The sequence below is a fragment of the Sander vitreus genome, chromosome 17, assembly GCF_031162955.1.
Source record: "Sander vitreus isolate 19-12246 chromosome 17, sanVit1, whole genome shotgun sequence".
Lineage (NCBI taxonomy): Eukaryota > Metazoa > Chordata > Actinopteri > Perciformes > Percidae > Sander > Sander vitreus.
This window is the reverse complement of record NC_135871.1, coordinates 1,744,827-1,772,264: the sequence shown is the minus strand read 5'-3', so window position 1 is coordinate 1,772,264 and position 27,438 is coordinate 1,744,827. Positions and strand designations below refer to the sequence as shown.

The 27,438-nt window shown below is 42.6% G+C and overlaps 1 protein-coding gene across 1 annotated transcript; it reads left to right on the top strand.

The window, feature by feature from the left end:
* On the top strand, nucleotides 1-27,167 carry LOC144531967 (neurotrypsin). Its single transcript, XM_078272376.1, has 14 exons — nucleotides 1-358; nucleotides 4,689-4,728; nucleotides 6,828-7,070; nucleotides 7,413-7,551; nucleotides 8,370-8,545; nucleotides 10,590-10,737; nucleotides 13,743-13,921; nucleotides 15,659-15,800; nucleotides 17,598-17,812; nucleotides 18,607-18,748; nucleotides 18,963-19,241; nucleotides 19,699-19,821; nucleotides 20,371-20,651; nucleotides 22,531-27,167. The coding sequence occupies exons 1-14, from the start codon at nucleotides 287-289 to the stop codon at nucleotides 22,848-22,850; spliced, it is 2,499 nt and encodes an 832-aa protein (XP_078128502.1). The 5' UTR covers nucleotides 1-286; the 3' UTR covers nucleotides 22,851-27,167.
* Nucleotides 27,168-27,438: the final 271 nt, after the last annotated feature.

Below are 27,438 nucleotides of genomic sequence, written 5' to 3'. Positions count from 1 at the left end.
AGAGAGAGAGAGAGAGAGAGAGAGAGAGAGAGAGAGAGAGAGAGAGAGAGAGAGAGAGAGAGAGAGAGAGAGAGAGAGTCTCGTTTCCTCGCCAACAGCGCGTCATTTTTAGCTCCAGAGCGTGTTGAATGTCTGGAGTTGAGTTAAGAGCGGAGCACAGCCGGGGTCTTTGAATGTGTTTACCCGTCAATTTCTCATCTAATACCGGCCGGAGAGGACAGATTATCAGCCATCAGAAGGCGGGGTGAGCCGGTGAAGGTGTGGAGGAGATGGTTCCTTCTGCAGGATGGACCGGAAGAAAGCCGTGCCCGGGTTCGTCCCCTGCTGTCTCTTACTGGCCCTGTGTGCGTCTGCAGAGGTAAGCAGGCTCCTGCTGCTGCCAAATATAAAGATGATGTTTACGATGTCTCATGTAGCCTGGACCGGCCTTTGTCACGGAGGACTGGTTTAGCTTGGTATAGGCTCTAGTGAACCGGACAAACTGTAGCACTTTATTCTAGGGCTCCGTAAGTTCCTTATCATTGTATAGAAGGTTCCCTGAAAAGAACTGTGCTCTGCTTGCCTTCTAATTTAGAGCTGCAAAATGAGTTTATTAGTTGTCAACTATTAAATTAATCGCCATTATGATAATCGATTAATTGGTTTGAGTCATTTCTCTGATGTCAGCTGGTTAAATGTGAATATGTTCTGGTTTCTTCTCTCCTCTGTGACAGCAAACTGAATGTCTTTGAGTTGTGGACAAAACAAGACATTTGAGGACGACATCTTGGGCTTTTTGGGAAACACTGATCCACATTTTTCACCGTTTTCTGACATTTTATACAGCAATAAATAATCCATTATTCGAGAAAATAATCAACAGATTAATCGACAATGAAAATGACCGTGACTTGCAACCCTATTCTAATTAGGGAAAATAGAGACAATAATCTGAGGCACCTTGAGTTTAGTAAACTGGGTCTGTCAACAAGCCAACAGTAGACCCGAGTGCTTGACAGTTATTGAACACTGGATAAAACAAATAAAAAGGAACAATACGATGTGCATGTTCATTAGTCTGTGCATGTATACTAATGTTTTACCTACTAAAAAGCAATGTTGCTACAACCTGGTGCAATGAATCTCTCCTTGTTCTTACACAAGGTTCATGTTTAATTGTACATTGTTCCAGTGGTGTATTCTAATGTATTGTAGTGGGTATACTGTAATGTATATTGGCCAGAATCTGCATTTGGGGGAGGGAGGGGCTATATCATAGTGGGGGGGGGGTCTGGGTGTCCTCCCCCGGGGAAGTTTTGAGCATCAATGACTTCATTTCCTGTATTCGGATAAAGTTTTATGCACCTTTACCTATGTGAAGAAGAAGAAAAACATAGATGACTATTCAATGGGAGCTGACTGTAATGTAATTTGATTTAAAACAGGGACAAGGCAGTGGTGTAGTATACGTGATACGCAGGTATACTGCGTATACCTGCGTATCACGTATACTACACCACTGCCTTGTCCCTGTTTTAAATCAAATTACATTACAGTTTGACTCACTGTGCAGCATAAGTGAGGGCATCCAATTTCCTTTCCAGGAATCTTTAGAATAATTTACAGTGCCATTCGGTATGTTACGTCCTGGGACTGGAAACAATAAGACCTGTCAAATAATGCAGAAAACATCCTACACACAGTGTTCCAAACTTAAAACAAGTTAAACAGATAGATCCACGTCAGATCCTCACTCTCACTCAGCAGCAGATGAATAGATGGAACATACTGTAAGTGGAACATACGTGTAAAGTTGATAAATCCCTTCTGGAAACCAGAGTCGGGTTCTAATACAACCAAAAGCAGCAGCTTCAGCAGGGGAAAAGAAATCCATGCGCTGGGGAGGGCACAGTGGGAACCCTTGTAACAGTGGTGTAGTCTAATGTACTGTAGTTATATATATTGGCCTATATATATGGGCCAAGAATCTGCCTTTGGGGAAGGGGGGGCATATAATAGTGGGGAGTCTGGGTGTCCTCCCCCAGGACGGTTTTAAGAAACGACTTCATTTTCTGTATTCAGATACACTTTTCTGCACCAATTCACGGTGGAAATACCTTTATTTAGCCTATGCAAAGAAAAAGAACATAGATGACAATTCAAAATATATCAAAAATATAATGGAAAGTATGTTGTTGCGTGTCATTGGGCATTTTTAAGTGGGTATATGGAAATCCTGGAGCTTTCTTAGTGGGTATACTGCGTATACCTGCGCATCACGTAGACTACACCACTGCCTTGTAACCCTTTTACCACCTAACCCTTACCCTTCTCTCCATATCTTTATAGTCTTAAGCAGGCTCAGATAACATATTGAAGAGTATTTACTTGGTGATGTGATCTCCAGCTTCTATTGACTATGTCATACAGATTGGACTGCCAAACAACATGTGCAAATGAAAGCATTTCAGAATCAGATATTTGACTGGGTTGTCATTGTTGCAGATGAGCTGACTTCTGGCTTGCTCCTGATTTAAGTTTTGAAACGAGTCTGTGCTACACACACCTCCCCGCCCTAAGACCAGTAGACTATAGACATGCACATGCAACAAGTGCAGTAGTAATAAGTAAGTAGATGTGTTCTACTTACTTTCTTGTTTCGTGTTCTTCTTGATAATGGATGAGTTGGTTGGTCTGTAAAATGTCAGAAAAAATGGTGCAAAATGTCAATCAGTGTTTCCCAAAGCCCAAGATGACGTCCTCAAATGTCTTGTTTTCTCCACAACTCAAAGATATTCAGTTTACTGTCCCAGAGGAGCGAAGAAACTAGAACATATTCACATTTAACAAGCTGGAATCACATAAGTAAGACTTATTTCCTTTAAAAGTTACTCAAACCGACTAATCGATCATCAAAATAGTTGGCAAATAATTTAATAGTTGACAACAAATCAATTTATCTTTGCAGCTCTAGTAAGGACACAACATTGTTGCATACATTTCAAATTGTGTTTTCCAGAAACTACAGATCTGTGTGTGTGTGTGTGTGTGTGTGTGTGTGTGTGTGTGTGTGTGTGTGTGTGTGTGTGTGTGTGTGTACAATGCAGTCTGTAAGTATTTTAAAGGGTTGACTGTCAGCCTTAAAGTGTTTGAGGGTGTTCACATGTATAGTGGGTGAACAGTGTAGGACATGTACCCATGTTTATACATAGTCCCACATTGTTGGAATATGGTGACAGGGCTGTAATTCCTGCAATTTTACCCAGTATTATAAAGCTTATAAAAACTTTGTTATGGGTTCTTACTGTAAGTCTGTTGGAAGTGCATCCCACCACACAGCACCTTTTAGGCATTTTTCTGTTGTTTGCTAGCAGACGGAATTGACAAGCACGCACCTTTAGGCAATAATAAAGTCAATGGAGAGCGATACATTTTTTTCCCCTCCGGTGTGGATGGAACCTAAATGCCCCCTGTCTCTATGGACTGTCCCTGTTCTAGTGTACGTGTGTTTTAATGGTTTTAAAGGGTGTGTATTTATTTGATGTGTGTTTTAGTGTTCGTGTGGTAGGGTTAGTGTGCACTAGTGTTGTGTGTGTACAACAAGACCTGTGTGTGTGTGTGTGTGTGTGTGTGTGTGTGTGTGTGTGTTGGGTGAGTGAATCCTTCCACGCAGCTTGCCACAATATTACAACCAAATGAGAGCAGCAACCAAAACAAAAAAGAATATGGAGCAGTAACACCAGTGAGCCTCGGCAAAATTTTACACTACAGCAACTAACATTAAAGGAATACTCCTCCAAAAACATAAAACACTCAACACCTGCAGGCTTGAACAGCGGCTCTGAAAAGTTTGCAGCTCGCTCGCACGTGAAAATGTCAGCTGTAGTCAGATTGGTATGAACACAGTTATAATGGATTACAATGGAGACCCAGCTTCTCAGCAAGACGTGTCAAAACATATTACTGCATGTATAGAAACATCTTAAACAACTCATGCAGCATATTGTAGCACCTTATGCGCTGACCATCTGTATGCTTACTATGTGCCAAACATATTTTTTATATAAACTCCAACTCCATATGTTCTTTGTCTTTATAACATTCACAGGCATAGACAGTTAAAGATAACCTATTGTATGACTTTTTCTAGTGCTCATTCCCAATTCCTATAAATCTCTCCACTCTAAATGAGGACTCAGTTGAAAGGTGTGTCATGTGGCCGGGTTGGGTCAGTGGGTGGGGTGGGCGCGCATGTGCTGAGGGGTTTGTGCCTCGGTGCGGGGGTCCAGGGTTCGGGTCTGGCCTGTGGCGATTTCCTGCATGTCTTCCCCCTCTCGCTCCCCTTTCTCACCTAGCTGTCCTGTCAAATTAACGGCGGAAAAGCCCAAAAAAATAATTTTGAAAGGTTATTCAGTGGTGACAAACTCCTAATACATGGCTAACCCAAACTGGCTCATACCTATAGTTGAGGAAACATTGGCATAGTCAGTTCTATAACATATGTATTAAAAGAAGGAAATTCTCGTCATATGGGCTCCAGGGTCTTCAGTCCCTTAGACGAAAGTTGGGTCTGTGGCATGAAAACAGTGTAAAAGTCTCGCAGTATAATAAGTGCCATGTGTTTGCTGCTTGATAACTCCTCTGCATTCTGCTTGTCAATCATGATTTCAAACTCTTATTTCTTCCATGATGTGGTATTTCTTCCACAGGTCACTGAGGTTGGGCACTTGAATATTGTGCAGAGTGCAGGTAAGTGTTATGTTTAAGTCTTTATTAATGTGTGGTCTCAATATAATAATATAATAATACATTTTATTTGTATAGCACCTTTAAAAAGAATAGTTTACAAAAAACAAAACAAAAGCACATACAAATCAATGCACATACACACATGATTTGTGATTGTTTAATTATTAATATGTATTTATTATTTATTTTTCTCAACCCCTGTTCAGACCAAACTGTTTCTGTTCTTATCCTGCAAGTCGTACCATAATTACTAATAATCGACAGTATACTATAGCCTTCATGCTCCTTCTGTCCGTTGTTCTTTCCAGCCCTCCCTGTCCCATCAGCCATCATGTCCTCCAGTCACAGCACGTCTGTATACAATAAACCAGTATGGTTTACTGTTTTACCACCACCACCGGCAGCAGCAGCCTGTGTATCCATCCTGTGCCTATAGCTCACAGTCACAGTTAAAGCAGTGAAGTCCCTTTAGATTACCTGATTTTCATGCTTCATGATTTATGGCAATGAGGCTCCACTACTAATGGAAACAAAAGCCCAGTGACTTCATGCCTGTCAGATGCTCCCATTGAAATATGGATGAGTTGACTGTTTAGTATTTTATGCTTGGCAGCTGTGTTGGAATCTACAAGAATCTACATGTGCAAATGTTGAGTGATTGACTGTAGGAGACTGTTTTGAGTAAATCAGGGTTGTTCTTGCTCTTGTCTGTGTGTGAACTAGTCTCATAATGTCTGCACAGGAAGCAGTTTTATAGATCAGTTTTACAGTTGGCAGTGCTTCTGGTTGCCATTAGGTCTCTCTACCTGCATTTCAGCATTGTCTTGTTAAACCACCATCTGCCCACCAGATGGATGTGGCATGTTGAACATGTACTCCAGCATCATAGAACTTGTTTTTAACAATCACTTCAGGTTCCCATAACCCGAGGAGGAGTTCGAAAGCTGCTTCTCATCCCACTGATGAAATGTGAAAACTGAGAATCCTAATGTAGAAAAAAATAAAAAACCTAATGGAGAAATGCTCCGAGTTAAAAAGCAGTGATCATTTGAGCAGCTGAGCATTTAGTTGATCCCAGACGATCATGTAAATCAAATAAAAACATTCATTAGAGGGGACAGAAAATTAACAAAGCTAAAATAGAATAAGACAGTTACAGTGAAGTGTACGAAAAGTATGTCAAGTAAACACAGCAGTAAAGTCTGTTGTAATTTCTCTCCAATCTCGGATCACATATTCCTGCTGGAACATGTCCGGCTGTGTAGTTTTTGTTGGCAATTTTTTCACGATGGAAAGTGCTCGCTAATCCATTACAGTCAGTCTGTTAAATCATGTTGAAGCCAAAGTGTTGACGCCTGCGCAGTATGCCGGTGTTGACGTCCACACGTCCAGCAAGGGTCATCTAGCATCTACCGCTAGTTAGTGCAGTTGGACACACAGATACACACACACACAAAATGCACTTGTCACCGTGCTGATCAACTGGTCTCAGGGATTATAGTGATTTTTTTAATAACATTTTAGTTTAATTTAACATTGGCGTGAGAGAAAAAACAATCGCCGATCATTCCTTTAGTCGTCAGTATACGATCTGATCGCCAATTGGCCCAGGCCTACACTGCAGTTTCTTTAAGAGGTTATACTGGTATAAGTGTAAGTAAGTGTATGTACAACATTTTCTGTAGTGAGTTCTTATGACAGGCCAACTTAAACACTAGAAGGGGCAAAGGACCCACCATTGGTGCCAAATGCACAGCAGAAATCTACAATGAGAAAAGAAATATGTCAGGAAAAGGAGAACGTCATTACTCCAACTAAACCCCAAACAAAACACATTGCACACATGACACATTGCCTCTACAAATCCAAATCTGGCTCTGAACCAAGATGTTCGACAAAACGAAAAAAATCACCAATGTTGGGTTCCACTGTTTGTGTGGTAAAATTCCTCAATGAGAGAACATTTGTTTGTAAAGAGTTACTTACGCAGCCTACTAGATTTGATCTTGCTTGTGTTTTTAATTATTCTTTCTTATATCTTAAAGCTCATTGTTTTGTTGTTCTTCATGTAATGTGTATGACCTGGTCTGTGTCTGCAGCTCCCCTCTCCTGTTCAGAAGGCTTTACAGATCTGGGCTACTATAATGGCTCAGTTTCCCACACGGACTCAGGTTCCCCCTGCCTGAAGTGGACAGACTTCCCAGACTACATGCAGCAGTACCCAGGCCGAGGTCTGGGGGACCACAGCTTCTGCCGAAACCCAGACCGAGAGGCCAACCCCTGGTGCTTCTTCAGGCAGAGCTCAGGTGCCATCGGCTGGGCCTACTGCGACTGCCATCAGGGTGAGCTGAAGGGGGGAACCTAGGTGATGGATGGATGGATAGATGGATGGATGGATGGATGGATGGATGGATGGATGGATGGATGGATTTGTGGATGGATGGATGGATTGATTTGCAGATGGATGGATGGATTTATGGATGGATGGAGGAATGGATGGATGGATGGATGGATGGATGGATGGATTGATGGATTTATTTATTTATGGATGGATGGATGGAATTTCGAACGGACGGACAGTCGACAGACCAATGACCAATGCACTCATTATTAAGGTTACCAAACTATTAACGGTTTTTTTTCTTCACTGTATTGTAACAGGTTTACTTGTGTGTCATTTGCAGGTGCAGCCAGATTGGTGGGGGGGTCATCAGGCAATAGCGGGCGCCTGGAGGTGTATCTGAATGGCCAGTGGGGGGCAGTATGTGATACACACTGGACCAACCGTGATGCCAGCGTCATATGCAGACAGCTCGGACTGGGGTGAGGGCAGTCTCACAGAGCCAAACATGTTTCTTATGACAACACACACATGGAGTCGCTGCTGACAAAGCTACAACCAATCAGACTTTTTTCAATTTAGTTGCAGATTTAATTTGAATCACTGCCTATACATTTCAAACTTGGTTAGCAGTAACTATGAATGACCTGTACGTGTTTGTTTTTTTGCTTCACTACATGTCAGAGTGCAATCTTGTACCTTTTACACAGATAAACTGAACTGTCCCATATTTGCCTGTTTTGATATCTTTATACACTCTCTATATCAAATTCAGAATGGAACTACAAATCCTTGTTATTACTGCTCAGTGACATTAGTGAGAGGTCATGGCATTATTAAGAAACCAACACATTTAGCATTTCTAGCTATGCCGTAGATTAGGGTAGATTAAAACTACATTTTGGAGCTAAGAGCTACGGAGACACCACACAAGGTGCGGAGACAGAACAGGGATTTGTCAGCTTGGGCTGCTTGTGTTTTCTGCTACAGGCCTCTAATCATGATAAAGAGTGAAGACAACATGACGCATGTTGAAGAAAAGCTCGGTTATGTTCTGCTTTTCACTAACATGTTTTTTTCCTGCTTTTTTGGGAAAATCAAATCACGTCAACATGTTTGCATTGTGCTGCAATTTCATTGGGCTTAGTATGAGTAGACACAGTAGCTGCCATTCTTGTAAATACTTGAAAGTCTTTTTAACCTGACTTTTCCATTGCCCTGTAGGATGTTTGCTGTGACAGTAGGAGCATTCATGTGTGTTTAAAAGAAGAGTCTCTCTGTGTATCTGCTGTCCATGCAGTGAGATCGGTACAGCCCTGCGACAATCCTACTTCGGCCCAGGTTCTGTCTTCCACTATGAGCGTCTGGGTTGCCGTGGTAATGAGAATTCCCTGCTGGAGTGCCGGAGCAGGAAGTTTGTCACCAGCGACTGTAACCATGGCAACGAAGCAGGGGTGGTTTGTGCTGAGCCTGAAGGTGAGAACTAGGTGTCACCTTAGATTATATAAACCAATACATCACTGATAAATATTACCAAATGTATTGTGGATACATTATAAACAGTTTGCCAGGGGGGGTGGGGAATTTACATATCCCTTCCTCTGCTGAATTATTTTGTCTCTGGTGGGGGTGCGCGGGCCATCCCATTGATTTCCTATGGAGAGAGCGGTGCTGCAGAACCAGGCGCTGCGCTACCCCTGGCGCTCGGAATTGCCGCGTTGCGCTTTAAGTTAAAATTATTTCAAATTTGACCTAGTTGCCGTGAACCTTTCAAGGCGCAACCATGTCCGCAACCAATTCCACTTTGCCTCTTTGCTCTGCGCCCTACCTCGTGGTTTTGCTGCGGATCATGTGTAGGCGGCTTAATACATATTTCAACTGGTAAAAATGACTGGACTGGTTGGCACAGAGCAAGTAAAATAATGTAGTCATAAGCATAATTGCAAGAAGGATAGGCTACTTTATTTGATTTAACCCAGCAGTAAAACGTGTTGATTACAGGCTAGGCTAGTATACAGTCCGTTTTCCAAATATAAACAAGGATATTAGACATAGGGCTACCAAACACAAATTCCATTGGAAAAATAGGCTTTTATTATTGCCTAATCACGTTATTGTCGTCACTGGTTACACTGTAAACAGCAAACACTTATTTGGTCATATTGTAGAAGTAAGAAGTAATTATTCTGTCACACGAAAGGTTAAAGTTTCACAAATGCATACCTTTGCTATTACCACGGACAGAAAGTGTAGTTGCATGTTATGGTTGTTTGAGCCAGAGAAATGCAGCTGTAGACACATAGAAACTGGGCGATACAGCCTTAACATGCTGCACGCACTCCCGCGGACAGCAATCAGTTAATGGCAGTCGATCACTTTTTGGCACACCTGTTGCACTACATCCCTGCTCCTGCGTCCCGTGCATACAATTTAACCATGCTAAGCAAACTGGGAAGAGGAACAACTGGATATGCAACCCGGTCTCACGCCAGTTCGTGAAATGGTCACGTTATTTTGATTTATTGATTGTCTCGTTTATTTCGTGTACAGGTCAAGATTTTCAAACGTGCCCATTTCACAAACTGCCATGACACTGGGCTGGGACGCCACAACTGGGGAAATGAAACGCCACACGCCAGCGACAACAACGGGACGGACCACCACACGTGGGACGCAATCCCCGGGCGCAGGGACACGATCCGCGGTCTCTGTGGCACGCAACAACGGGTACATGAAACGCCACTTGCCGGCCACAACAACGGGACGGTTATGGTTAGGAAAAGAAGAACGGGGAAAGGTTGTGGTTAGGAAAAGAAGAACGGGGAAAGGAACCGTCACACGCGGGATGCGATCTCCGGGGTGAAAGTCCTGTGTTGTTTGACCCATCCACCACCCCGACCAACCTCCCTGCGCGGATTTTCGCCTTATCAGTACTGTAATCGTTCTGTGATCACGAAATATGCTTCCCATTGAAATACATTACTTTAAAATGTGTGCTCACCACACGAAAATAACCACATTAACGTGTTCAGTACACACATCAATAGATTCAATAACGTGACCATGTCACGAACTGCCATGAGACTGGGCTGGGATATAGCCTACTCTCATCTCCTTCATCTAAAATGCATGTTTGATGCTTTCCTGTGTCAACACTTCGAATAATGTTAGCTTGGAGAGCTAATTTACCTGTTGGGCCAAAGACTAAAGAAAATGACACCACCCAAACTAGCAGTCAGTCTGACTGGCGGAGAGATGTTGCTCTTCCTAACGCTAGATTTGGTTTATCAAAGACGCTAGCAAACAAAACAGGACAGAAAATAAGCACAGGAGAGATGTCAGATAGGTCGGACCTCCGCTCCTGTACAACAATATATCTTCAAACATTACAGCTGAATAGGACAACAGAAATTTGCCGATTTCACATTTCTTCCAATTCAAATAACCTTTTTTAGGAAATTCAACCTATCCAAAAACAATATGTGTCTTATTGGTTTAAGTTTTACCTTTTGTTTCTCAGGGACTGGCATCCCTTTGAGGCTGGTGGGAGGCCTGGAGGACTTTGAGGGGCGCGTCGAGTTGTACCGTGATGGTAAATGGGGAACAATCTGCAATGACCGGTGGGATGACACTGATGCTGAGGTGGTGTGCCGACAATTGGGCTTGGGGTAAGACACAACTGCTATGCTACTGCTACACCAATAATGTCAAGAGCAAACTATTGGCATGTCTTCTGACGGAAATCCCTTTCAGTTTAAAGCTTTGGTGCGTAACTTTATGATATTAATTAACGTCCGTTCCATTCAAGCCATTACCAAATGAGTTGCTACAAAGCTAATTAAGACTATCAGCTCCACACAACTCTCTCTGGATTTCTCAGTGTGACTATGTTCAGAAGATTGTGGCGTCCAGTGACTTTCCCAGGCAGAAACGCAAGTGAAGATAATGATCTCTTCTGAAGAGTCCATGTTTTTTTATCCTCTGTATCCTCCTTGTTGGGGGCGATGACGAAAGCCTTGTATCATGTGGACGCGCCGACAGTTTTGTCATTACTTAGAATTCCTCATGGGGGCGACACAAACTACGCACTATAGCTTTAAAAGTGTAGACAGTCTACCTGCCTACCGACACAAGTGCCAATGATTAACTTCATGTATCAATATCAATATATTGTGGCAAAACTACTTTGAGAGCAGTGTACAAAAGATGAATAGAATAAATGGTAACACTTTACAACAAGCGGTACACAAAAAGTTTCAATAGTTACTAAGGAACGAGTGAGGAATGAATCAGGAATATCCTAGTCTATATCTACGACGTTCCACTTCCGGGATTGTTCCGTTGCCACCGAAATTTTTGCCAGATTTCACTCTTTTTGGCCGGACTATGGTTAACTGCTCCTCAGAACTCTGCAGGGTAAATCCAGACAGCTAGCTAGACTATCTGTCCAATCTGAGTTTTCTGTTGCACAACTAAAACTACTTTTGAATGTACACATGTTCCACCAAAACAAGTTCCTTCCAGAGGCTATTTAGCAGAGGCAATGTGGCTCCGTCTGGAGCTTAGCTCCGCCCAAGACGATTGTGATTGGTTAAAAGAAATGCCAATAAACTAGAGCACGTTTTTCTCCCATCCCAGAATGCTGTGTGGACTAGCCAGACCTTCCTCCGCAGCGTTGTGGAGGAAGGTCTGGCAAAGCGAGACTAATTAATCATGAATGAGTAATTCCTGGATAACTGGTTCGAGGACTACGTAGTAGGAGTGCCTAGTGAACAAACCAGGAGATACTATATTAATAATCATTAGGTAATGATTAGTTCATAAATATCTATATATGAATCAGTCATACTGACCACTTTCTTCATGAGTCGTTCAAGGTTAACTCCTTAACCTAACCAGCCACTGAGTGGTACAAATTTAGTAAGGACTGTTTTTGTGCATGTTATAGGTTTACAAAGTGAAAAAGTCCAAATTCCACCACAAAGGGACTTACCATCTCCAACACAAACTGCTCCAAACAGCTCTATTGTCGTCCAGCCTTTACTTCCATGATAATGCTCGCCTAGCTGCTAGCATGGCACGCCCTCATGCTCTGCAACTGACAAGCTAGCAGTACTTACTGCGCATTAAACCAACAAAGATTGAACAGAGGTGAGATGTCTCACTCTGTAGCTAAAACAGAGAGCTCAACACACAGGGTGAAAAGAGAAGCTGCAGCAATGAGCAGTACAACAAAAATATGGTGTTTTTTGAAAAGTAAACCATGTAAACCTATTCTGGTACAACCTCTAAATACAATTATGAATCTGAAAATGAGCATAATATGAGCACTTTAAGAGTTTGTTGTAGCGTCAACATAATAAGATTAGATTTACTGTATATGGCGTGTTTCATAAAACCCAAGGACGCTTTACACAAGTTGTCAGTGTTGTCAGACACAGAATATTAATCTGAGTCTGTCAGCAGCAAAACAAGCACTTTTGTGAAGGTAAATACAAGCTGGACAAATGTCCTATTAACTTATATTGTAGCTTGTTTCTCCGCTGCCGACTGCAGAGATCTCTCTTAATACTGGACCAATGTCAAAGATTGTTGTTCCGATTGTTGTTTATGACATTGATTTGCATAGATGTTGTTGCAAAAATGCTCCCCTGATGTCCCCTTACTCCTAGGAAATGTTATCCTTATACTGTATTCTGTTTCTGAAATATTTTAGCTTATATAACATCCATAGGCCTTTGTCCGTGCCATGATTAATTCTCCAGTTTCTTATGCACCAGCACACACAATAATACAACTCTGGAAGTATTCTCCTGCTGTCTTTAAATTGTTCATTACTTTATTCGAACACCTACTGTATATTTGGCATGCTAACATACTGTACATTTGCATTGAGACACACTTGGATGTGTTTTGTGTTGCACAATTGCATGCTGGGTACTTTTCCCACTGGGTGTTTTATGGTGGTTTTGTGATATACCCACAATGCTGACTGAGTCGAAACACCAGGTGCAACAACATACAGTATTAAATATAGTATTGTAGACTACATATGAAGTGCACATAGCCCCACATGATAGCATTCATCCTCACAGTATTAATATAAGACATACTTTATTTTGTAATTAACTATATGCTACAGCAGTGGTTCTCAAATTTCTTTAAGAAAATTTCTGGGGGTCGCCAGATAGTTGGGGAGAAAAAAAATGAAATAACATATTCTAGACTGGGGAATGGTTTTTACATTCCTTTGTGAGTTTGGTATATTTCATGTGGTATATTCAGAGCTTCATTTGTAAATCAGGAGGTCCTGGAACACAGAAAGGGGTCTGAAGGTGGGTCGGGGGAGAGAACAAATCAAACACACATCAAAAATCCTCAGAGCCGTGGCCGGTTAGCTCAGTTGGTAGAGCGGGCGCACATATGTAGAGGTTTAAACTAAAACTAAACTGTCATTAAAGCAAAGCATTGTTTTTACATGTACTAATCAGAGCATTCACAAAAATCCGTTGAAATCTGCAGGGGGAGGTGTGCAGCTCTCTCTCGTTGTTGAGCGGGGTGGGGGGTCGCGAACACCAACTTCATTGTTCTGTGGGGTCGCGACTCAAAAAGGTTGAGAACAACTGTGCTACAGTAAACATAAATGTGGTGTTTTTTTTGTCCTGACTAACAGGGGCGTGGCCAAGGCGTGGACAAGGGCCCACTCTGGCCAGAGAGCGGGTCCCATCTTCCTGGATGGGGTTGAATGTTCAGGCAATGAACTCTCCCTGGAGGAGTGTCCTCATTACATCTGGGACCAACACAACTGTGACCAAATGAAAGATGCAGGGGTGTCCTGCAACCCATACACAGGTCAGAGCCAAGGAAAGAAACACACTAACTCACATATTCATATTACACGACACTGTAATCAATCCTGTGGGAAGTCAAAGGCATTTGGACTGTCCAGTGCAAGTGTGCCCGTGCACATTGTGTCCGAGCCCGGTCCGGCCCGACACATTAACTGTAATTATGAGCCCGAGCCCAATTTAAACTCAAAATCTTTTTATAACCGTTATAACTGACGTTCTCAACTACAATTCCGAGTTGTTTGAATTGCAGAAATCTGTTTAGAAGGGGTATGCTTGGAGAAGTAACAAAAGAGGATATTGAAGCACAACAAAGTAGTTAATTTAGAAAGAGATGTGTTTCTTTTCACGTTTCTCATTTAAGTCCCAGTAGTTTGTTAAAGTTTTTGTGTAGAGAATCGGTGCAACGTAGGAAAGCTTTTTGCGCACCTCTTTTGTCGGGCAGGTGCGTAGGATGTGACCAAAGGTAATGTAGAGAGTCGGAAAAGTGATGATCAAGTTTTCCTCCAATCTGTTTCAAGTTCTTTAACAAAAAATAACAAAGAAACCAAAACATGTACGATTTAAGGCAGGTTTAAGGCACTTTTGCATTCACTTTTCATACCCGAAAGCTTCTTCCATTTTTTTTTTTACAGTCAATGGTTGAACCTTTCTCAACTTCCCCAAGTTGCACTGCTGATTGACTTTTGAGTCTTGATTTCTGGGCGGCCCCAGGATGTTATTTAGAGGTTCCATTCAAATGTCTGTCAGTCGGTCACTTGTTTGGTTGGTCGGTCTACCATTTTGAAATATCTGAGACAGAAATATCTCAACAACTATTAGATGGATTGTCATGACATTTTGTACAGACATTTATGTACCCCAGTGAATGTATCCTGCAGACTTGGTACATCACTTGACTTCCCTCAAGCACAACCACAAGGTTTACATTTTTGATTTTGAGTGACAATTCTTGAATGGATTGCCATGAAATTTGCTACAGACTTTTATGTTCCCCGCAGAATGAATTGTAATAACTTTGGTGAACCTTTAACATTTCCTCTGATGCCATCATTAGGTCAAATTTTGTCCAATACTAGAACCAAATATTTGCAAAACTAATGACATTCCCATCAGCCTCAGCTATTATGTGTGTATTGCTAATTAACACATGTGAGCATACTAACATGTTAAACTAAGTTGAACAGGGTAAATATACCTGCCATACATCCCTTTGTTAGAATTTTGTTGCCCTGCTAGCATAAACATTTATCCCAAAGAACTGCGTAAGTATAGCCTCACAGAGCCACTAGCATGGCTGTAAACCCTTAGTCTTGTTGGTCTTGTTGGGCTTGTTGTCTTGTCCGTTGTCTTCTCTGTTCAAAATGTGTACGTTGTTGTCATCAAAGATGTCCTTTACATGTAGGTAGACTGCTGCGTCTTGACCCAAGGAGTTGGACCTCCCATGTTGGGCCATGCACTTGTTCAGTGGGTGTTTTGTGGCTCTAGTGTAAGGGCCTGTGTATTCCTTGCTGTATGTTAACAACCCTACATAGATTTATTGCCTGGGAGTGGTGGTGAAACATTTTTAAGAATCTACAGCAAGTTCATTTGCATTTGACTGACGACTTCTACATATCCAATGACTTTAAAGATTGACAATTCTCCCAGACACATTATGATCTTAACAGATGAGATTTGCCATACACTGCCCTGAGTATGTGATCTAATAAAGCATTAGTGTTTTCCTGTGTGGCAGCAGACGGTGCAGTTCGTCTGGCGGGTGCAGACAGTCACTGGGAGGGACGCGTGGAGATTTACCACCAGGGAGAATGGGGCACTGTGTGTGATGACAACTGGACTGAGCTCAACGCCCAGGTAGTGTGTAGGCAGCTGGGCTTCAGGTCAGTGCATCACTACATCTGTGTCACTACAAAACACCTCTCTGCCTTAGGAGATTGTGTACTTCCCTATGTTTTTAAATCAATCTAAAGTAGGGATGAACAACCATGTCTGCAGATGACCATTCTTACCAAGAACTATTGGTTTCTTTTCCCTGATAAAGCAAAATGGAAGTCTTTTTTTTTTAAACCCCACAAACATTGAACAACATATTTGTACTAAGCCTTATCAATCTAGCCATCTATTTTTCTGCCTCGTATCTGGGTTCCGGAGGTGGTAGCAACAGGCTAAAACCCCTTCGTACTGAGGGCTCAACCAGGGTTGAACCAGGGTGCGATATTTTTTTTCCCACTATGGCCACGCCAAGACCCGCCAAGCTTACGCAAGGTAACGTAACCTGATTTGTACAGGTCCTATCCCCTGACCAATCAGCTATCCTAACCTTAACCACTCGAGGTCAATGCCTAACCCCAACCATTCGAGCTGCTTTTGAAGAGCGGGTCTTGGTGTTGCCATAGTGGGAAAACATTTTTTGCAACCAGGGTTGACTTTGTGCTTAAAAAGGTCAATCCGCGTGGACCGACTCGGCTTGGTGGGTCGATTTCAATGGGAATTGCAAACCACCGGGTCACTCAACAGCCTGGACAGGGCAGATCATGCCATTGGTTGGATATGGGAGCACACAGTCATGACACAAAACTGCTGTAAAACAATCAGAAGAGAATGTTAACTTCTCTGTCACAGCCACGCTCTCTCGCTCGCACAACACACAGGTCTACAGCCGGTAGTTTAGTGTGGCCACTGACTCCCTCAAATCTCTCTTTCTGTCGAGAAGCCAACAGGAAAGCCTAACTTTACTTTAATGTTATCAAACAAAGAGAAATGTTCTCCCCTCGTATTAAAATAGTAATAAATTGATACTAGAGTAGTCTACGTCCTTGTTTACTGCTGCAGCTACAATGAATGAAATGCATAGGAGGAGAATTAAACTTGCAGTGTCTCCACAAAATCATCTGTTGAGTGTTTGATGGTTATTTATTGGTGCATTAGAACTTAACCGCTGTGAAACAATCAGACAGTACTGAATTGAAGTACAAAACACTAGTTCTGGTAGTGTACAGCTGGACTGGAGTATGTGATGTTAGCTGTTCACTGAATATGACGTGTAAACTGCCTTGCCCGTTTCCAACAACGTGGGGTAATTAAAATGCATCGCTCCCCGTTGTGATCCAGGTCGTATACATGAATTGTCATGACCAGGGATCCACCCGTGTTGACTCGGTTTGGTTTGAATTGACAAAAGAAGAGTTGAACACTCGTCAGATAACTCAGGTCTGACCCTGGTCATTGGTGTGAAAGAGGTCAATAAGGTAGTCCAGGTGCCCCCCTCCAACTTACTCTGTGAGATCTCAAGCCATTCCTTGTGATACCATTTAAACCCTAAGCAAGCACAAGGGGTTACTGAATGAAAATGAACAAAACTAACTTATTACATCATTTCAACTAAAACACAAATCACCAGTATGCCCGAGGCCTTGAAATCCTTCAAATTCTGGAGAAAAGCAGTACCAATTGAATCAAACTTAATCTGCAATTAATAGGAAATTATACTATTTCTGTTTTCACACACTCACATCATTCACTCGTCATTTCTGCAACCTAAATAAAGATTTGGCAAAAATAGTTGTTTCTATAAGTGTTTCTCACATTAACCAGAGTTTTGATGATGTTGTTCTTCACACCATTAAAATGAGTGTCGATAGACAGATAGATGTTCTGTTGTTGTGCCTTGTCTGCAGAGGCCGAGCGGCGGTGGCTCCTGACGGGGTGTATGAAGAAGGTCGCGGGCTGATCCTGCTGGATGAGGTGCAGTGTCGGGGAACAGAGGCCAATTTACTGGCCTGCACCCACTCTGAGTGGGGCCAACATGATTGCTCCCACAGTGAGGATGTAGGTGTCCGCTGTGAGAGGGGAGGTGATACCAATGAGATACTCAGCCTTTTGCCTTCTATTGGTAAGTACACACATTGGTGGCTATTGAGTAGGGTTGGGTAACGAGACCCGGTGCTAATACTTAACGACTGGTATCTACGGGGCCGAATAGCAACGCGGTGCCACTTAAATGTCTGCGCTGCTCTCTGATGCTCCGAAACACACGTTAGAGGCAACAGAAACATCGCTGCACGTGACGCTAGTTAACACTACATGTTACACAGGTAACGTTAGCCTACCGTTAGCTAGCAGCTGGATTAAACATGGTTAAAATGCTGACAGCTAAACGGTGTAAAGTGTGGCTGTATTTCACTGTAGAGGACTCCCATCGCCAGGCCGTACAACAGTCTGCAGCAGCCGTTGCTGGAAAAACAACACAGACGGTGCGTTCACTTGAAACTCGCCTCGCCAGCCTCGTGGTGCATTCAAAGTTATTGTAAAATACCCTTTTCCCATCTAGTGGTTGTTTTTGTCGTTTACCAGTTATTTACTGGTAAAATAAGTTATTTTTATCACATTTTTAATAAATCATTTAATTTTGACCATATGGCCGTAGCAATAAACAAGCTGTTCTTGAATGTCGCCAACTGTCGTTTTGTGCTCCTTTAAAAAAAAGAAAAAGTATTATTGTTTTAGCACAGGTATCAGAAAATATCCAAACAATACCCAACCCTACTATTAAGGGAATGCAGTTACTTTTTCTGCTTCAGAGATCTGTGTGTATTACCCTTGTAAGGGGTAAAGGGTAAATCTGAAAACCTCAGGGCATGAATAACTTTAATCAAGGCACGTTTTCTCTGTAATGTTTCTTTGCAGGCCCTTTGGTGCGTTTGGTTGCTGGAGAGAGCAGGAAGGAGGGTAGAGTGGAGGTCTTCATTAACGGCCAGTGGGGAAGCGTGTGTGATGATGGCTGGAATGATGTCAATGCGGCTGTAGTTTGCAGACAGCTGGGATTCACGTTAGTATGATTACACCTCTGATGTACTTGGCTAAGGAAGCTAGACAAAAGCTCATGCAGTGTCCAAAAGGGAACGGGTTCATCATCTTGGGAGCATGATTGTGCTAAGAAAGTTTCATGGAAATCTGTCGTGTGATTTGGATATTTTTGGGCATGCTAGCAGCATACAACAATTAATAATGATGCTGTGTGTCTTTGTGTGTTGATCTCCCAGCGGTGTGGCTAAAGCTCGATCCATGGCGTACTTTGGTGAGGGTCAAGGTCCCATCCATCTGGACAACGTTCGATGCTCAGGCACTGAGATGTCCTTAGGCCAGTGTCCAGCTGTGGGTCAGGATAGCCATGACTGTCGCCACAGTGAGGATGCAGGCGTCATCTGTGACTACACCCTGGATCCTTTGGGAGACGCTGCCGTGGCAATGCAGACCTGTGGCCAAAGACTAAATAACCAGCGTCGTCGACGCAGGATTATAGGAGGGGATAAGTCACTGAGGTTAGTATACGCACGCAACACTCTCCACTGGAAGATATCTAGATTTATACACACTTCCAAATGTCAGAGCTTGATTCAAGGTCTCTTTAAGCCTGTACATCACCAACACAGGTGTAATTAGTTTAGTTTATTCACACATTATTAAAAAATAAACAACAATAAGGCTTGATACAAGGTAAAAGATTGTGCAGGGGAGGTTAAAACGCTTTAAAGATAGGGCGCCTGGGTAGCTCACCTAGTAGAGCGTGCGCCCCATGTACAGAGGCTCAGTCCTTGTCGCAGCGGCTGCAGGTTCAATTCCGAGCTGTGGCCCTTTGCTGCATGTCATTCCCCCTCCCTTTCATGTTTAAGCTGTTCTATCAAAAAAAAGGCCACAAAAAAAGGATCTAAGTAACCCTAGTTACACTAAGCAGCAGCAGTGCCATTGTTGTGTGTGTGTGTGTGTGTGTGATTTCAGAGGCGAGTGGCCCTGGCAGGTGTCTCTGTGGCTCAGGTCTCAGTCTAAAGGAAACCATCCTCTGTGTGGAGCATCACTCATCAGCCCCTGCTGGGTTGTGACGGCCGCCCACTGCTTCAAGAGGTAGGAGACAGCTCCCTCTAACGGTCACCAGTTATCATGTCTCCCTCTCGTTGATAGTCTCACATGGTCCTGTCCAGCTATGCATTAATGAAATCTGTAAATGTTGAAATTTTGTATCCAACATTTATGTTTTTGATTGTTACCGCATAATGTAATAATGTCACCAAAATGGACACACATTTTGGCAGGATTTGTGAATCTGGTCACTCTGTAAACTGTAAAACTTCTTTAGTTGCATTGCTTAGCCTGTACATGTTATTTTTTAACCAAAAATGAAAAGTAATTTGAGTCACTTAAATGTAAAAGTAATTAGGAATCCAATCACTTGTATTCACCTCTTGGCAGTGTTTATAATTTTTATCATATTTTATTTTTTCTGTTACATTTAATAGTCTTCACCATGGGTGTCTATTTGTCAACATGAAATCCCTCCTGAGTTGTTGTAACATTACTTTGTGAGTTATGCATGCCATCTAATATAATGGGTTACATACTAAATAATGGGCATTTATCAAAACTATCATTTCCAAATTTGCTTTGCGTCTCCAGATTTGGCAGAGACCCGACCCGCTACGTGTTGCGCCTGGGTGACTACCATACTGAGGAGCAGGATGACTTTGAACGCACCTTGTCACCGGAACGCATCGTTATCCACAGGAAGTACCGCAGCCAGGGCTGGGAGTACGACATCGCCCTGCTGCGGCTCAAAGGCACAGAGGGCAACTGTGTGGCATTCAACCCTCACACTGGTGCCGTGTGTTTGCCAGAGCCAGGCAGCAAGTGGGAGAAGAGGCCTGCTGCCTGCGTGATCACTGGCTGGGGCATCACAGGTAAAGTCACTGCCTGGACCATCGCATGGCCTCTACGGAATCACATTGTAGAACTTAATTCTTCATCGGTGTGTGCGTGTGTGTGTGTGTGTGTGTGTGTGTGTGTGTGTGTGTGTGTGTGTGTATGTCCGTGTGTGTGCGCGTGTGTGTGTGCGTGTCCGTCCGTCTGTGCGTGCGTGCGTGTGTGTATAAAGGCTGATTTATGCTTCTGCGTCGAATCGACAGCGTATCCCCGCAGACCCCTCTGCGTCACCGCGAACCCCCCTCCGAGCCCTCCGCCGCAGCTCGACGTGTACCTCTAAAAATGCAACGCAGACCGCAAGCACTGTGATTGGTCAACTGGTCCTGTGTGTTGACAGTCGGTGTTTCAAGCAGCCTACTGTTGGGGGTAGCAACATGCTAGTTCACTGACGGGGTTATCAGTTTGTAAAGTGTCTATATGTCAGTAACGTTTTGAAATTAGCACTTCGCCAGCAAGCAGTACTTTGTGGGCAGTTGTGCTAAAGTCTGCTTGCTAACATAACATAAACTGGAAAAAACACCTTGCAAATACCCTCAGCCTTATCGCCCCCTAGCGTTGTGGCGATGAACTGCACCGCGATGCAAAGCAACCCCCGACGCAGAACTCTGATGGGTCACGACGCCATAAGAGCGACGGCGTAGCTACGGCGTGGAGTTGACGCAGAAGCATAAAACAGCCTTTAATGGGAGGGGTTAGGATTTTGATCACATAGCTTTGTTGGGAAAGGGTGGGGGGACTGGTTTTAGGATGTGGGAAAAATTGAGCCCATGATATTGTATTGATGCAATTTTGCACAAATTTGTATTATTCTAAATCATGTGTGCGTGTGTTTGTAAAATTGTATATTCTGATGGTTGTACTTCACCTGCATTGCATATTTATTGTTTTACCTACCTGCCCAGTGAGCGGAAAAAATAAGTTTAATCGTGCATTGTCCCCTTTTAAATGAAATCACATTACATTACATTAGGATTTAATCTTAATGTGTAAGAAATATTTTATCATTAGTATCTAAATCAAACATGATGGCTCATTGACGACAACCAGGCAACAACTTAAAGGAGCATTACATCATTTTGGTATACAGGCCAGTTTGTTGTCAAGCCCAGAGTCAGATGAAGAGATAACAGCTTCATTTCTGTAAGTCCTGCACAGAGATACAGCAGGTCTTCGCAACCCTTTCACCTAGACATTTTATTTATATATTAATAACTACTATGGGCGCCTGGGTAGCACACCTGGTAGCGCATGCGCCCATGTACAGAGGCTCAGTCCTCGCAGCAGCGACCACAGGTTCGGTTCCGACCTGTGGCCCTTTGCTGCATGTCATTCCCCCTCTCTCTCCTCTTTCATGTCTAAGCTGTCCTATCGAATACATGCCAGGAAATCTCAGCCCAGAGTAGTTTTATTCTGCCCAAAACAAGTTTCCTTTTTATTTTGTAAAGAACCATACAAAAGACATTTTATCGCAATTTTTTACAAAAGCTCCCGTGAAATCGGGCATTTTGGGCCGCAACAATCTCAAAAAAAGGCCGCGAAATCCTGGAGGGACTGGTTGCTCTGGTTGGTTGTAGTGCTATTGCTATTGCGTGCAGAGGGAATTTGAAAGACAACCGTTTATCCCTCCCTCGGATTGAGCCCTGCCAATGGTGAGTTCCCAGACCCAACATCTGGATGTGGGTCTGGATTGTCAGGCTACATTAACTAACCAATCGCTTATCATTCGTTCCTCAGTAACTACCTACATTTTTGTGTACCTTATTGTAAAGCCATTATTTGTATTTCTGTTAGATATATTCTACTCAATAATTTCACATTACTATACTCTTGTTTAAATGAGACTTTATTTTTTTTCAGACTCAGAGTACTCCCGGACTCTGCTCCAGGCTTGGGTCCCCCTGCTTCCAGCCTGGAAGTGTAAGAAGCGATACAGTGATCGCTTCACCAGCCGCATGCTGTGTGCCGGGAGCCTGTCGGAGCGCCACCGTGTGGACAGTTGCCAGGGTGACAGTGGGGGTCCACTGGTTTGCCAGGGAGAGGGGGGCCGTTGGGTGCTGACGGGAGTCATCTCCTGGGGTCATGGCTGCGGTAACCCCTCATTCCCTGGGGTGTACACGCGTGTTAGCAGGTTCCTGCGATGGATTGACAAGGTCATCAACAAACCCTACAAGACCTAATAACGGAGAACACTTAGAGTTCTTTACCATTGGCAACACACATTTCTCTTCACTGACATTCAGCTCAGCACAACCCTTTCACCTCACATCCAAAATGCTCCGATGCAACCAAAACACTTACTACACATCTCAGAAGCAACTCTTTTGTCATTTGTCTCCCAACAGCAACACTTGTCCCTTTCTGACCGGAGGGATTTTTGAAGTTCCTAGAACATAACGTTCCTAGAACCCTTTTTTTCTTGTGTTCTGACTGGACCAATTTGGGGATTTTTAAGTCCCTCTGACTGCAGTTCCTGTAACTCTATCAGCTCCTACTTCAGGGCAGGGTCTTTTCCCTTTTCCCTTTTCTGCATAGGAACCCTTAAGGTTGTGACACACCAATCAGATGATCCTCGGCAGAAAAGCCAGTGTGACTGATCAGTCTCCCCGAGTTGGTCAAAAAAATGCCTCGGAACACACCGAAGAGACAAGACGTAATACGTCTCCATAACAGCAGGCGGCGCTAATCTGTAATGTCGGTCAAAAATTAAAACCGGCAGCTGATTGGACGAACGCGTCACGTGGGTCTTGTTTCTCCGGAAATTCAAAGCCAGACTGTCATGGTGGCTTGTTCAGAATACGATCTCATATTTTACTAAAATAGTTCACTGAAACGTGTTTCTGAAAACATTTGAAGAGAGAAATAGGCCGTGCAGTTGCTGAATCTGTCTTCATTTCAGATCAACAAAGGTCAGTTTAAAAAATTTTTGTCAGATTTTGAGAGACTCTAGTCACGCTCATTCCGCTCCCATGTTTCCAGGTTAGCTCTCCACCAATCAGATGGGTCATTTGAGTCTGACTGCCGGCAGTGCCCACCTTCCGATTCAACATGTCAAATTGGCCAAAATGAAGGCCGACGCCCCCTTGACGACGGCACGGAACACACCGAACAGACTCGAGTCACCGACCTCGCCAGACTGTCCAACGGCCGATTATCGGCTTAGTGTCTCGGGCTTTAGTGACCTAGCAACGTCTGAAACACAAACAGTACATATTCTTCACTGTCTGTTGCAATTCGCCTCTGTATGCTAACTCATAAGACAAATTGTTGTGTTGTATGTGGCGCTAAAGTCAAGTGACGATGCTATAAAGACCGTAGTCGTGCTTGCGTCACTCCCTTACCCCTCCTACCAGTCCCTATGGCCACTTGGCCAGTGTGAATGCAATTGGGAAAATCGGTTTTGGGGGAGAGTAGTTAGTAGAACTGTTTAGAAGTGGACTACGTTCCTGTAACTACTTGGTCGGAAAGAGGCTACTGTGTCACTTATTATTACACGATGACCTACAGGAACACTAACAACAGGCAGCATTACACTGTATAATTATATTAATTATATAATTATATTAATTTCATTAGCATGAACCAAGATTCCACTACAACAAAAAGGACTCTTCTTTATTGCATGGTTTGTGCTAGCTCAGTATAACTCACAAAAATGAATCAGAAATGCTCCAATATGCTTCCAAAGGCTATATCTTTTTATGATTGCTATGACAATTTGTTCAATACTTTTAACAACTTTCCTAAACTCTTAACACAGTTAGCACAACATCCGTCTGTGTAGGCTACACAACGAACACAATGGATCTTTACTGTATGTCAGAACAGATAACATCATGTTCTAAACCTATATGCTTAACCCTTGTGTTGTCTTCGGATCAAATTTGATCAGAAATATGTTTTTTTTATTTTTTATTTATACCTTATTTTGATTGCCCAAAAATAACACGGATGGATGATTCCTTACAACGTGCTTCACAAGTACACTTTCATTGAATTTTGGGTGTTTTGTTTAATTTTTTAGCATTTGAGAAAAAAATTTAAAATGTTTCAAAACAGTATCAAACGTTGACCCTTCTGTGATTATCCTTCCTTTGATATTAGTCTAAATAATTCATAATTTCTGTTTTTTTAACTGAAGGATTGGCATTTATTGATCATGAATTCCAAAAATAAGTGTGAAACCAGTGGTAATAGTGTGCTGTTAGTGGTGTTTATACATGGTAGTGAAAAGAAGCGTTAAACTTCAGAAAATGCCCCAAAAACATCTGATAAAAATGTATATTTTTTCAGTTTTGACCCGGGAGGACAACACAAGGGTTAAGTCAAGGTGAACAGCTGTTCATCTTTTGCGGTAACTGTGTCATTTAATTCCAGTAATACAGTCCAAAACTATACTCACTATACATACATACATACAGACAGCTACAGCTATAGTAACAACAGTGCTAGTTGAGTTCTCATCCACCACACCTGCATGCCTGATCCATCCCTGGCAATCTTCTGCAAATGTGTCCAGACATCCAGAAAGGGACAAATGATTATGCGGATGGGGCTCCTAAACTTTGACCGCCATGAGTAAAATAGTTCCACTGTGGAGTTAAGCACTGGGTAGAAAGGTGGAAGAGAAAGTGACTCCATCCTTAGATGGGCAGTAAACCTGTCTGTGACTGGGAGAGATGGTGAAACGCCACATTGTTCCATACAATTACAGAATGGCCCCTTTCCTCACCTTTCACAAGTCTGTCATAGAGCTCATCAGAGAATGAACACAGGCGCTCAGTGATGTACAGTATGCCCCAATTAGGAGTTAATACATTTTTATTTATTTTTGTATTTATTTTTAGATATAGATGTGGCTGAGCAAGCTTGAATGGTAGGGTTTGAACGTACATTTAACAGTTTTTACTATAGTATGTTACCGTGCAAAATGGAGTGTAAATACGCAGAGGTTTGGTGGTTAAGTTAGAGTGAGAAAACAGTTCATGAGTTTTGAAAAGGTGTGGTCATTGAATGCATTTTGTGGCGAAGGATGAAAAGTGATCCATAGTTCAGTGCACACTGACTTCTGTTGTGCTGACTGTAGAAAGAGTTCAGAGAAATGCGTGTTACCAGGTGTAAAAACTAAAACAATAACCAGTGTTATTTAGTTAATTCAGGGCTCGTGGCAGGAAGTGTGTATCGCCCATTAGTTCTGTGTTGTGCCCAGGGGTGATTCTAGGATCAGACCTTTAGGGGGGCTCAGCCTTGCAAAAGTGTTGACGGGGTTACAGGTGCATAGCATTGGCGACAGACACACAGGATAATAAACCTGTTTTATGCCCTTTGAACCTGTACATGTCCTCTGTCACTAACAGACAAGTTCGAAAACTCTCACTTAAAGTACTAAAATACATTTCTTTTTTTTAAGTTTTTATTATAATTTTTAGGGGGGCTGATATGAAATTTAGTGGGGCTTGAGCCCCCTTAAAAAGGGTCTAAAATAGCCAATGGTTGTGCCTCCTGCACTCCTACACTAATCCATATATGCCGTTGTATTATATTCTCGCAGTGTGAACAAATGCCAAATGTCCACATAGCACATGACACCTGTATTGTGTCATACTTTGAGGAGAGCCCCTGATGAGCGTACAGCAAAGTGGTAAAAGGTTGCTTAGTTTAATGATCGGTTGTAGATTTGACATTTTGCCAAACTGCAATATGGCTGGACAATACAGATCTTTATGGGTCCAGAATTCTGGACCTGATTTAAAGTGGACCAGTGGAAAAACCTGCCTGAACCCAACATGCATGAATACATTTTTGATTCATCTATGGGTACCATTCCGGATAGAGAATAGTACCCATCCAAACGGGAAATAGGGAATAGAGAAAGACATATTGACACACAGGCTACTAGCAACCAAGTTAACCCATGAAGACATCTACTGAGTACATATGACACAGTTAGATAGTGCTATACTAAGCCAGTCAGGTGAAAAGGTGAATGCCATTGCACTAGAATTGCATGCCTTACAATCACAGGGTTGTCTGTTAATGAGAAGGCCGGAGCCAGTGAAAGGATGACAGTAATGGTGATACATATATGATACCGAATACTGACATTTTATATCTTTTATTAACATTCCAAGTGTGCATCTCTGAACCAAAACCACTGGTCAAACCATAACTCATTATTATGCTAACCATTAATGACATCAAAATGTATTGCTAAAATGTAACTAATTACAGCTCCTTATGATAACATTTACTGTCTACGACTCTACAGTACAAAGTGTAAAATGTGCAAGACTATTGATAGGCTGTCTACGTACACATGGCTTAGAGAGGCTTATAACCAAGGCTGACCATTAGCAATCAGCAAAACAGGCAACTGCTCTGGAGCCTGCAAAAGCCTCAGCTTCACTGTTTGGCAAGTGGTTTTTGGGTGATTTGATTTACTGTGTTTGGGAATATGTATATTATTAAAGGGTAACTACCGTTTTTTTCAACCTGGACCCTATTTTCCTATGTTTTTTGTGTGTAAGTGACTGATGGGAACACCAATCTTTGACATTGGTCCAGTATTAAGCAAGATCGCTGCAGTCGGCAGCGGCGAAACAAGCTACAATGTAAGTTAATAGGACAATCATTGTCCAGCTTGTAGTTACCTTCACAAAAGTGCTCGTTTTGCCGCTGACAGACTCAGATTAATATTCTAAGTGTCTGACAACATTATGGAAAGGATCCCTTCAGAGATAGACCTTTAAAACCTCTTTGAGACCTTTC

Bases quoted from the DNA above. Each gene is read 5' to 3' on its own strand.
- LOC144531967 (XM_078272376.1), top strand. From the start codon at position 287: ATGGACCGGAAGAAAGCCGTGCCCGGGTTCGTCCCCTGCTGTCTCTTA. The intron at 4,729-6,827 runs GTAAGTGTTATG...CTGTGTCTGCAG, and splicing joins GAATATTGTGCAGAGTGCAG to CTCCCCTCTCCTGTTCAGAA. The intron at 19,822-20,370 runs GTAGGAGACAGC...TTGCGTCTCCAG, and splicing joins GCCGCCCACTGCTTCAAGAG to ATTTGGCAGAGACCCGACCC.